The sequence below is a fragment of the Egretta garzetta genome, unplaced genomic scaffold (genome assembly GCF_000687185.1).
Source record: "Egretta garzetta isolate BGI_Z169 unplaced genomic scaffold, ASM68718v1 scaffold401, whole genome shotgun sequence".
Taxonomy (NCBI): domain Eukaryota; kingdom Metazoa; phylum Chordata; class Aves; order Pelecaniformes; family Ardeidae; genus Egretta; species Egretta garzetta.
In genome coordinates, this window is record NW_009258651.1 from 1484798 (window position 1) to 1498109 (window position 13312).

At 40.0% G+C, this 13312-nt stretch overlaps 1 protein-coding gene across 1 annotated transcript in view; it reads left to right on the plus strand.

Moving 5' to 3' along the window:
• IFT88 (intraflagellar transport 88) overlaps positions 1-8928 on the plus strand; it is a 48782-nt gene extending 39854 nt beyond the window's left edge. The window contains exons 26-27 of the mRNA XM_035903779.1: positions 8033-8128; positions 8807-8928. Coding sequence (XP_035759672.1) covers positions 8033-8128; positions 8807-8928 — 218 coding nt within the window. The remainder of the gene's footprint in view (positions 1-8032; positions 8129-8806) is intronic.
• Positions 8929-13312: the final 4384 nt, after the last annotated feature.

The window sequence follows — 13312 nt, forward strand, 5'->3', positions numbered from 1 at the left end:
GTTACATAAGCCCTGTGATCAGGCAGCCAGCTAGAGGTGCCAGCAAAACAGCAGCATGAGACAGCGTGGGACCTGTTTTCTGTCCTAAAGTGGAGATCCACTTTGGCTTATAGTAAATAGAAATTAAGAGCAGCATTGGTAGCAGGCAAGGGTATTTGCAGCTGTGCAAAACATGGCATCAAGCATACAGCCAAATGGCACAATGGGTCTCTTTCCTTACAGCTGTATTTTGTAATTAGCCCTACCCTCATTAGTGAAAAAGGAGCATGTTATCAGGAGAGAGTGAGTCAGTAATTTAGCAAAAGAGGATATAAATAACGACCAAGCTGGAAAGACACTAAGACAACATTAATCCCCCAAACTACCAGTTTGTCAATACTTCTTTTTAAGAAAGAAATATCTATGGAAAGTTGTCTTTTTAAAAAAAATTCAAAATGGCAAAAATCCCTTCCCATCCCCTCCAAAGTTGAACACATGAGGAACTTTGACTGCAAGTTCTAGTAATTCCAAGGCATTACTCTTTCTCCCCAGAACCAGAGGAATGGGAGAAGAGCAAATGCAGACATTTAGGATGCTAACATCCTAATGTTAGCATGGGAGGGTAAACAGGGTCAGAATTGACCTAGAATTTGTCCTAGCAATAATTTGTAGATTGTTACAATATATTATGTCAAATTCATGAAAAAATGGAAAAAAAAAAACAGTTTGGGAACAAGTCTGTATAAGAGCATGTTTGAGAAGTCTCTGTTATACAAATTCAGTGCCAAAGATCCAACCTTTCTGGAAATGACTCAGCAAGCAGAGGTACAAAGAAAGTCCTGTATTGAGCCTGGAGTTAACTTTCTGCTGGTATTCCTAATTAGAAGTTGTGGTGTGATGTGCTACTAGTGTTTTTAGAAGGAGTCAAAGGCATTACGCATTTTTTTTTTTTTTTAACTAGTAATGTTGACTCTGGGGAACCTTATCAGTGAAGAAGCTGCACGCTCACAGTAACAAATGTTAAGGACTGTGTTGTAGCTTGCCTTTTACTGAGGATGACTGAGGGAAACTGGAAGACCCAAACATTATTTTGTCCGATGTTTGGCATTTTTCACCTGAGTTATGAGTCTGTATTTTGCAATGTAAGAAACTTCTGTGCATGGCCCATGTGAAGACACATAGGAAATATAAAACTGGGTTATTTTATTTCAGAATCTTAGTATACTTTTGATAAATTAATGGCTCAGAAATATAAAAAAGGAACATTTGTATACATTTTAAGATTAATCTTTTCCAGTGGTGTTGCCAAGACCAAAAGGGATCATTTTCCTACACTGTATGAGGGATTTGCCATCATTACTGAACCCAGCGAAGCATGGAATCCTCCTTAGTTTAATAGTTAGTAGCTAAATTAAAGTACTTACTAGCTCAATGAAGTGTGTATGCATTCCAAATATTTTAGGTATGATGCATGTTTTATTTCTTCCCTCTTACCAGCTCACTGTCCCCATACTTGGCATTTGTAACAGATTCTTTTTTTTCCAAGTTTTTTGTCCCTATATAGTTATTCATATTAGGAGTATTAATAATTCAGGCTTCCTTGTTTTAGGAAATATGATTTAAAATTGCTTTTTAGAGGAAAGAGAACTACGTCAGCATGGTTTGTACTTAATAGGACACCTACCACTTGGCCAATGTAAATTAAAACAGAAGGTGCATGAGATGCACCAAAGCATAATTTGAGGAATATGTTTAGTGTATGCATGAATGGTAGACAGAATGGAAAAAGGGAGACCAAGAAAACTGACATCTATATCGGTGTCACTTAAAATCTGCTCTTGTCCTGTGAGAAGAATAAGTATTAAATCTAAAATGCCTACTCAAAATTGAACACACTTGTTCACTCTTATTATAAAGTGTGAAATGTTCTTCTCCCCAGAAATACCAGATTTATGATTTTCAATCTTTTTGATTCATGTTGGAAGCAGATGGCATTGGTACACTCTCTCAAAATTCTTATTTTTAACTTAAAAAAGAAAGAAAAAACCCAAAAACCTGAAGGGAGCTAACAGTACCTCTGATTTTAGGCAGTTCTCAAAGACTTCCCTTCCAATAATCTTTCCCCATTTTCGTACTGACTTTTTTGTGTTTTGCAGAGATGTGATAGTAACATCCAGAATTTGGAAGTTAGGACACTGTGGTTTTTACTACCCTATGAGATTTTTACTGTTCAACAGCATGAGGCCTTTCATAGATAAGGGAAAGTATGACTTTAAGGAATACATTACCACAGCAGTGTTTACTTGGTCTCTGCATTTGCCCTGCTCTCTGAATGGGGAGTTTTGTACTGGATGAGAGGGGAGTTTTGTACTGGGTGAGAGGAGCCATGCGGTCTCGGACAGGAGCCCAAAGAAGCAGTGTTGCATTCAGAAGATGAAAGGCTGAGCACTTTGCATTCTCCTTGTTACCTAAGCCTGTCCAGATGAATTTGGGAAGGAAACCACACAAGAATAATTTACGTGTCTTTTCCCTTTTTGATTTTACCTGTGACAATGTCAGAGGAGAAATGGGTTTATCCATCCCAAACAAACATCCCATCATCAAACACTCTTTACCAGCCCATAGGGATCTCCTCACAACATATAGAAGCACATTATAGGTGTTAGGGCTATAAGCATCCCAAAGAATCTTGTCTGTGATATAGGCAAGAGATTCTCGTTACCCTGCAGCCACAACTTCATGATCACTTACATTTTCTAGGCTTTGTGTGCCTGCTGATGCCTCATTAATTACAAATCATTGTAGGATGGTTCCATTGGCTGTGTGTGCCAAAAAAAATTTTTTTTATAAACAGAGAGGGAAAATATATGAGTGAAGAGAACATCTTAATCTGTTTTCTGCATCTGAACTCACCTACGGAGTTACCTGAACTGACACACCATAAACAATTTTCATTCTGCAGAATTTCAAATCAAAATGAACTGCAGTGGAGTTAAAAACTGCATGTGCTTCCTATGCTGTTTCTCAGTTTTAATATAATATTCTGCCTACTATGCTGAACTTAGTATTCTCTTTGGTCAAACCAAAGCCCTCTCTTCTCCAACTATGGCGTCTTCATCCCCAATATGGAATATACACATTTAAACACATTCTGGATTTATTTAAGCATCTGCAGTGTTTAAAAGCATTAGCCCACTATGCACTCTGTTACATAAACATTTTACAGAGGAGGCGGATTAACAAACAACCTTACCCTTTGATGTCTTTTCCTGATGAGTAAAATAGTACTAAAAATTCTAATTTATGTCCTTCATGATACTGAAGGAATTTCTGATGCAGTAATATCACTGTAATTGCAACTAGTCAGAGTCCTTTAAAAATAAATATAAAATAATGAATTTTATGAGATAAAGTGATATACACACAGGTATCTTGCTAGGTAGGAAGTACAGAAACACAAAGATTTAGAATCTTTTTTGCTAGATATCACTGCTTAAAATAGGATTATTCCAAAATAGGGTTTATTTTGCAGAATGTTGCTTTATTCATTATTCTGCCATGTAAAATTAATAATTTTTAAAATAAGTTTTATACTTTGATTCTTTTTTTAAATTGTATGTGGAAGAATTAGTTCAATTTAGTTTTTGTATGGAAGTTGAAGAAATCCAAATGAACATATTATACTTAAAATAATGTAATTAAATATTCTAAATATAACATTGTGAGCATGGCTTTTAAACAGATGAGAGGAAGGAATGCACTGTAACAGATATCAGCATGTAGAGTATATTATTTATGTCTTTATACGCGTAGCTCCCAGTTAATGCTATCGCACACAGACTGAGGAGAAGGTAATGTCAGCGTGATAATCCAAGTCTCAAGTATAATCATTTTACAGAGTAAATACATTTATAAAACAGGTTTTGAAAATATATTGACCAGCTCTGCTTGATCAGTTCCTGTTGCTTTCTCAACTGAAATTTGCAGCCATGTTCCTGCAGTTAGTTTATGTGTACATATCACATTATCAAACAAGAGTGAGTACACCAGGACTGGCTTCCACACAAGCTACAGTAATAACATACCTTTTAAATAAAAGTACAATAACTAAATAAATAATGAGCATGTATTAACTGCAGTGAAGGTTTTCTTGGATACAGAGAGTAATGTAGTTCAGCACTGGTCTTCCATTATTCAAAAACTGTATTTCATTAGGAGCATGTGTTTGTACAGTTACTGGAGTAATGCAGATAAAATTCATTTGCAGTTTGAGAAATGTCTACCTGTAGTCCTTTGATTGCAAGTGCAATCAGACAGATGTTAACACTCAGAGCTGTACGATTAGTAGAAAAAAAACTCTGCAACCTTTCATCCAGATTTTTATTATCCTTTGTCCCAAGGTTACCTTCAGGTTTTTTTCTATCTATTACTTTAGAGAAAGTTAGTTTCTTTCCCATAATCCAAAAGCTGGAATGTGTATAAAATCTTTGGCCAGATGATGTATGTATACTGAATAAAATCATGTAGATGATTTATCTGCAAATAGAACTATAAAAAGTAATTTCAAGATAAGATTTAAACTTCCAGAAAATCATGTTATATGGTCAGCAGAATTTTTAATAGCTGCCATATTGGCAGCCAAACCCTGTATCCGCCATGGGCGTCAAGAAAAGCCTCAACAAGTAGGGCATTCCTCCTGAAAGATGGAGCTGTGGGTTAGAACGCCCTCAGGTGAAGCAAGGCACTGAAGCCAGACCTCCTGCTTCCTGAGCTGCTGACATCTCCGTGTAAGGTAGATGGTGTCAAACAGCTCTTATTCTTTTCCAGATATGCTTTAAAATGAAAGATGCTGCTTTTCCACTTTTTAGGTATGCTCAGAGCATAGTGCAGTCCATGGAGACTTGATGTGGTTTTGTATATTAGCTTAATTTGAATGAACTGTGAGCTGCTACCAGAAGAGATGTTAACTTCACTCTTGCTGTAGATATAATGGTTGTATAGATGTAAGCTGAGCTGTGTTACTGTGATGATCCACTTGAGAATTTTTCATTAGGTCAGTTTTAAATGCATCAGTAACCTGCTCCAGCACAGCCTGCTACCACTTGACAGCATGTGGAGGGGAATGTGATGCAGGGCAGAAAGGGCAGGGTGCTTCTTTCTGTGGTGAGATGGGGCTAGACTGGTAGGTTCAGACTAAATGAAAGGTGGAAATCCTTACCTCAGGTTGTTATGGATGTGAAAATTTCACAGGGGCTCAAGGGAAGACTGAACAAGTTCTTGGAGAACAAATCAATCAATCCATTATTAAATATGAAGAGCCGCCCCCTTCCCCCAAACACGTGCTTGATTTACAAATTGTTGGAGGCTAGGAAATTACTCTTGGAGAGCTACTGTATATGCTTACTCTTCTTATGATGCTCTTCCCCAAGCTGCTTCTTGTTCTTTTGTATGGGCAATAAGCCAATTTAGATAGACCTTTAATCTAATCTGGTAAGGCATCCTAAGCACCTAAGGTTCTTACTACTTAAGTGTTAAGAGCACACTGTTCCCATAGACACTTACTCTTCCTAGTTTTTTCCAGGGTGCATTTAGTCACAGTAGGATGTACTGATCAAGTAACTTGCTGCTTTTGGAAGGAACAGTCCAGCCCCGCTCAGCACTTCTTTTCTTTCCCACTCCTGGTCATATGGTCTTGCTGCTTCCCTTGCACTACTTCTAGCATTAATCTAACCCTTTGGTGAGTTCGTTCAGTTCATTAAATGTAGTAAATAATGTGGTTGGACAACTGAATCAAGTCTGAAGCCTAAAAAGCTACATTTGGTCACTGTAATAGCACTCACAATTCCATTTACTGTATTGGCTTATAAACAGAAAGGGGAGCTTAGGCACCAGGGTCACATGCTGAATACCCTGCAGGCATCTTGCTGCTCAGGGTGGCCATTTTGGGCAACTCAGTCATAGCAATGGGTGCTTAAGGAACTTCAGAGCTGTGCTGGGTGGGCAGTTGGTGAGGTTTAGATACTTCAAAGGTTGGACAATCCACTAGATGGGGAGAGAAAAGGGGGAAAATTCAGCTTCAAATTTTGGACTTACTGCTTCATTCCCTTCTTGGGTATAGCCCTACTGTAACTTAAGGGTCCTAGGATGTCCAAGAAAGCTTCTGTTATCAGTTGTTTGTTTTAAGGCAGTAAGATGTACGGTTAACTTGTGGGTATTATATTTATATCAGCGATTTTGGTTTGTCTACCGTTCTTTTTTTTTTTTCTTAGTTAATATAAAATCTTTCACCTTCCTGTGGGGTTTAGTGATACTACCAGGTGTTTTCCTACTTGACAGTTGAAAACCTTTGATATGCCATCTTCCTCTCTTATTTTCATTACATTCAGTTCTTCCTTTCTGGAACCAACCAATTAAACCTATGGATTTTCTTTGACTAGTTCAGTCTTCCCCTGGTGCAGTTTCTGCTGTATTGTTCCTGTCTTTGCATCTCCTTACTGCTTCTTCCAACTTCATTATTTTGTAAATCACTTGTTTTCCATTGCACAAGAGTCTGTGCCTACTCCTATCCTACTCTTTCTTTCCCTGTTAAAACATTTTGTATTTTCCTCTAAACTGTCTTCAAAATGTTTTCATCCACACCATCTTTGAAGCTCAGCACTCGCCTCCTTGTTGTGCAGGCCTGTCCAAAGCCCACTGAAATCAAGAGGTGACCCTTTTGCAATTTCACAGCCCTTTGGTTGAGCACCCCCAATCAAACCCATTGATTTCTTTCAGTTTCTTCAAATCATTCATTAAGCATTTACTTCTTCCATGGAACCTGCCAATGAGAATTGATCCAAGGGCGGTCGATGTACATTAGAATAGATTTTCCTTGCTTTGAAGTTTCAACAGTAATCTGTGCCTTGTAAACACATTAACTGTTTGACATGTGACTCTATGTATTAGATCTTTCTTGGAGCAGAGGCATTGTCTTCCAGTTCAGGGCTGAATAAACTGAAGTCTGCAGTAGTATTTCTAGAAAAATAAAGGTTTGTCATCTTTGTGGATTTTTTTTTTAATAGTAACAATATTTATAAAAAGAACATTTATAGTAAATAAGACAATGGAAATGTGTCGCCAAGTCTGGACTTTGTAATTAATGTTTTCTGAATGAAACCCATTTTTCCTCCTTAGAGATGGAGGACTTTTAATAACAGCATTGTTTCATGTTGTAAATGAGCATGTTTGTATTTGGCAGCATGGCATGTCCTGCCTTGTAAATATACCAAGCCAAACACGAAACGTTTTCTCCTAGGAGAAAAAAAAAAATGCATAAAAATTTGTTGTAGCAGACGAGATTGAAAGCTTGCCATGAATGTGAAAAAGAGATTCAGAGGTGAACAGAATGTTTAAAGTGTCTGGAATACTGCTGTGGCAAGAGAATGTTAATCTGACGTTGTCTGGGCACGAGGCAGCCCTCAGAGCTGACACATTCCTTGGGGCCCCGCTGCAAACTGAGCTGCCAGCACAGTGTTTACAGCGAGATGCATGGCCAGGATGGTCTGTGGTCTGTATGGTATACATGAACTGTGCCTGCCTGCCGCGCAGGCAGCACAGGCCAAATATATTCTTCTAATTCAAAGCAAACCTAGTGTTGTATTTAACCTTGAGAGCATTCAACAGGTGGATCATACTAATATATTAGTAAGCACACAGACATATGAAATGTCCATATACATTGTGACAATGTTTATATTTGTCATGCTTATTTTAACTCCAAAATGTGACTGTAATTTATAAGCAACTGAAATGTCAGCAAATATTTTAATGTGTTTACTCCAAAGTAAATAAGACTGGATATATTTAAAAAAAAAAAGAAAACGCATGCATGTGGACACAGTGTCCATTGTGTTTTAACGACCACTACTACAAATGAGTACTGTATCCATCATGAAAAGATGGTTTCATCCAAATCTTGTTTGACAGATAGTAGCTGAATTTATGTTGTTGTTTTATCATGATTTCACAGAACATAGCAGCATGTTATTTGTCTTCAACTATTTTTTTTCTGCAGATACTGGTGGTTCCAAAGGGGAAAGACTGAGTGCCAAACTAAAAGCTTTGCCTGGAACAAGTGAACCCTATGAAAGTAGCAGCAGTAAAGAAATAGGCAAGTGGGCATCTTGTACTTTCTTACTTTCCTGGCCTTCAAAGAGAGAGGAGATGGAAAAAAATAAGTTAAAAATGTATAATTAGACAATTAGGAACACGTTTTCCCCATGAAATAAATGTGAAGAGTGGCTTTAGCTTCATTGTTCAGAGCTCACTATAAAATAATTGTAGATATTAAGAAAGGCAGCCCATGTAAATTTTTATCACTTTCAATATCTGCTGTATCCTTTAATCAGTTCTTGTGCTTCTGCAGTCATAAGCTCTTGATGAAGATTGAATTTTTAAAGGGGTTTTAAGTCCCAAATCCATGTGGAATGTGGTACTTCCTAAAATGCCCTTCCTCTAACAAACTCATCAGTCTTCCTGTTCCATGCACTTTTCTGAAGTATTTTTCTCACTTAATGACTGTAGTAAAATAAAATTATTTAAAAAATAAGAAAAAAAAAAAAAAGCTTCTATCACTAGCACTCCGGTACTGTGCTCTTGGGCCATGCCTGACTTCCCGAGTGTAGTATCTTGTTCTTCAGTGTTCTTACGCTCTTTCTGGTCTGCATTTCAAAGACACCTTACAGATGTGTAATGCTAAAGCCCACTCTTGTGTTTGATTGTATATGTTTGAAACAAAGCTAAAATGACTTGCGAGTAACTGTTTCAAATGTATTTATTTAAACTCTAGATGCCTCCTACATAGATCCACTTGGCCCACAAGCAGAAAGACCAAAAACTGCAGCAAGAAAAAGACCTGAGGAAGATGACTTTGCTGATGAAGAACTAGGAGAGGATTTGCTTCCAGAATAGCATATGGTCCACTCGTAACTTTTTCTCCTTTTAAAAGTTTTAGCAGCAAAACATTCATCCATGACAATTTTTGTAGTGGATTTTGATAAAATCTTTGTGAAATACTTTGGATATATGGTATCTTACATTAAAAACGTGGATTTGAAGTTGCAGTGTCTTTTATAATTGATTTTTTAACAAATACTGCTGAGGTTATGTTACTCAGACATAAAAAAAGCTACACTGGTATTCACACTCATTGCAAACCACATCATGTGCATAAAGCTTTTCCTTTCAGAGATGTGTCCAACGAGAACAGGAAAGCACAGCAGGCTCTAAAATTTCACCTTTCAGTGCAAAATACCTCAAAGCAATGTTATAAGGCTGAAAGTCCCATATCCCTCATCCAAAGCCAGAACTTAAGTTTAAGGCCTGTGAACTGAAATTCTGAAACTGTTAGATATGGCCTCAGTCATCTTTAAGGCCCTGATTCAGCAAAGCACTGGATACCACTACTGAAGAAAACATCTTCATTTTAGTCTATCTGTAGCTGAGCTAGGGCTATTTTGCAGTCTCTTGGCAATTCCCTAGGTATTTTTGCAATCACAAAGATGAGGAGTTTTTTATTTTGAATGGTCGGAGTGGGCAGGATTTCAATCTAGCTTGTTCAGAACTGCTAATTAGATTGCAGCTTCTGCTGGGGATTGTGGCACTGACTACACAGAGGTGGCTTTCTACAGCCTGGGTTGAGTATGTGCTAAGATGTTAGTTACAGAAATCATTTTGCTTATGAACTGAAGCAAGTTTGATCTGAAGTCATTGTGACATGTTAAATGGGAACAGGGGAACCCTGATTTACATCACTTTTTGGAGATAAAAATACTAGTTGAGTGTTCAGAATTTCCTAATAAATACTTGCAAAAGTAGTACGCTGGGGTGGCAAGGACTTGTTTTTAAAACATTGGTGCGAGTTTGATTTAATAGTTACACTTTGGTTATTACACTTTGAAATGCAATGATTCAGTCTTCTAAAATTGCCGGTGCTCATTCTGTGTTGGTGCTTAGACTGTTTCCTGACTGGTGGCACTGGAAAGTTCTCTTCATATCTTCATGAAATGTTCTTTTCAGGTTCTAAAAACATCGTAAGATGTCTCTGCAAGTGGTCAGAAATACTTCTTTAATGGCACAGTTGCAGGAATGTGATCTTGTGGGTTTTAGGGTACAGCTAATGAACTGCTGTTTCCCATGATGCTGGTGCAGCACTCAGTCTAGGACTGCAACGGCTTCCGCGTGGTGGTATAAGCAGAGCACGTTCAGTGTGGTCTATGGCACACCCTGAGGAGCTCACCAAAGAAAAAAAGACACAGTAAGCTCTGGGGCCTGATCCTTCCAGAGGGTGGAAAAGAGCGCGAGAGGGAAGTGGATGCCACCTGTATTATTTCTGCAAGTCTTTCCTATGCTGCAGTTCTCTCTTAGCCGCAGGACAGAAAGGGGAAAAAGATTTCCCCTGCTGCAGGTAGGGACAGAAAGGGAAAGAACAGATGGCTTATGTGGCTAAAGAACTTGGATACCACATTGCAATGCTAATGTGCCAAGCCAGAGCAGTCTTTGGCTTTTTGACTGTTGAGCTCAGCTGAGGAGACCTTCCATGCCTTTTAGAATGAGAAATAGAGAAACGTGTTGCCACTTTTGTTTCTGGTCAATCCCCAGTTTCACTGCAGACTTTACCATTTTACTTTTTTCCACTCCTTGAGAGTAATCTGAAGATGGTGGTGCACACCTGTGAACACAGAGTCTGTGGGTCGTTGTCAGCTGGGTATATGCCAGGTCGGTTGTAGCGGCAGCAGGAACTTGCTGTCTCTGGCACTGGGCAGCCCTGACCTCTCCTCACAGAGGCTGCCCCTGCAGCCCCACCACTGCCAAAACCTTGGCACTGACACCCAATACAACAGTGTATATTTTTAATATTTTCAATGAAATGTCAGTCAGAAAGACAAAGGAGGGGAGACGGAAAGGCAACCAAGCTGAACAATTCTCACAGAAGGGCTCGGGCAGGTAACTTAACCTTACTATCACATTGGGACCAAACTTTCTTCTTGCACATTCTTCAGTGCTGCCATATCTACTGCTCAGGTCATGGGATGACATATTCCTGCATATCATGGTAGTTGTTTTCTGTCAGGCTTACAGTCTTGGAAGGACTGGACCTCCAGGATGCCAGGCAGGAGCATTTTCAGCTACAGACTGTAGTGGAAGGAGGTGTCTGACTAATTGCAGTGGGAGAAAGTATTTGGGACCACGGCAAGGACTGTAGATAAACCTATGAAACAGGTCAAAGGAGAAGACAGGCAAGATACAGTTATGGTCTTCTAACACAAAACCATTTGAGTAGAGCATCTAATTAAATGTTGCAATTGCATAGAATCATAGAATGCTTTGGGTTGGAAGGGACCCCTAGAGGTCATCTAGTCCAACCCCCCTGCAGGAGCAGGGACACCGCTAACTAGATCAGGCTGCTCAGAGCCCCGTCCAACCTGGCCTTGAATGTTTCCAGGGATGGGGCCTCCACTGCCTCCCTGGGCAACCTGTTCCAGTGTTTCACCACCCTCATTGTAAAGAACTTCTTCCTTATATCTAGTCTAAACCTACCCTGGTTTAGTTTAAAACCATTACCCCTTGGCATGTCCATGTTAAGTGTCATGAATCACTAATAATCTGGAATATGGTTTACAGGTGGACTTAGCCTGTAGAAACACACCTATGGACATCAGAGAGATTTTGATCATCAGCAGCATTTTCTTGGTTCAGTTAGCCTAAATGCCTAAATGTACATTATGAAAAATTCTGTGATTTACAAACAAAGCATTGCACTTTTGTTCCACTACTGCACAAACTCCAGGAACTTCTGGAACACGTTGTTTCCTATAGCATGAGGATCTGATTATATAATGCTCTGGGTTATGATGCAATTGCACGTTATTTTGCAAGCACAGTTGAGCTTGTTCTGAACTGACAGAAAGCTGCATGATCCAGCTCCAATACTGGAATAATAAGTCCTGCTCACAGTCAAAATTATTTAGCCCAGGTTCAATTCCTTCAAAACTACGTTAACTATGGCTACATCTCTACTAGAATTGCAACATTGCCAGGCCCAGAGCAGAGGAGCTGATGTGTAACCATCCGTACCATAAGGCCAGTAGCACACTCCCCAGTACAGTTCTGGCCTGTGACTGTTTGCAATCTCCCAGACGATTCCCTTGCATGACCCAAAGGTTAGCCTGGGCCAGGAACCGTTCATCACAGGCAGCGTTGGTGCAGCCTCCTCCTTCTGCTGTGTGAGACGTTCTGTGTGAGGGAGCACAAGGTGTGACATCCCACCAGGACTCAACGCTGGAGAGCCATCCCTGATGGGGACTAAGAAAATTGGAATCCATTCAGGAGAAAGCAGCTGTGCGCGTGTCCAAAGTGCCGCATCAGCATGTTGTTGGAAAGCCTCAAGCTATTGGTAGGTGAACACACCTGCATGATTCAGGCAGCTCAGGTCTTGAAGGAAGCGTGGCCATGCTAGAGGGGTTCTGCATCTAAAATAATTACCTGGGTTATATGTGATTATTGTGCTATGTTGATGTGATGACCCTTGCGGCTGTCCTGGAGCTATCCTGGTTGGCATTTAGCTCAGGTGCAATGTGAGTTGTGTTCCCTGCTGCCATGAAGGATGCCCTCAGTCCTGAGATAGGTCTCAGAAACTGCAGGAGTGGAAACACTGCATGAGCTAAATAATTCTATTTTGATCCCAGAAATTCAAGCAGAAGACATTTAGTCAGGTTTGGTCATGCAAAACAGACTCCATCTCCAGAAGGACTGTTTGGTGGATAAGAAATTGGTTGGATGGCCACATCCAGAGGGTAGCGGTCAACAGCTCCATGTCCAGATGGAGACCAGTGACAAGTGGTGTCCCTCAGGGGTCCATACTGGGACCAGTTCTGTTTAATATATTAATCAATGACAAAGACAGCAAGATTGAGTGGACCCTCAGCAAGTTTGGAGATGACACCAAGCTGAGTGGTGCACTTGACATGCCAGAAGGATGGGATGTCATCCAAAGAGACCTGGACAAGTTGGAGAGGTGGGCCTGTGTGAACTTCATGAGGTTCAACAAGGCCAAGTGCAAGGTCAAGCACCTGGGTTGGGGCAACCCCCAGGATCAACACAGGCTGGGGGATGAAAGGATTGAGAGCAGCCCTGCCGAGAGGGACTTAGGGGTACTGGTGGATGAAAAGCTGGACATGAGCCTGCAATGTGCGCTGGCAGCCCAGAAGGCCAACTGTCTCCTGGGCTGCATCAGGAGAAGTGTGGCCAGGAGGTCGAGGGAGGTGATTCTGCCCCTCTACTCTGCTCTGGTGAG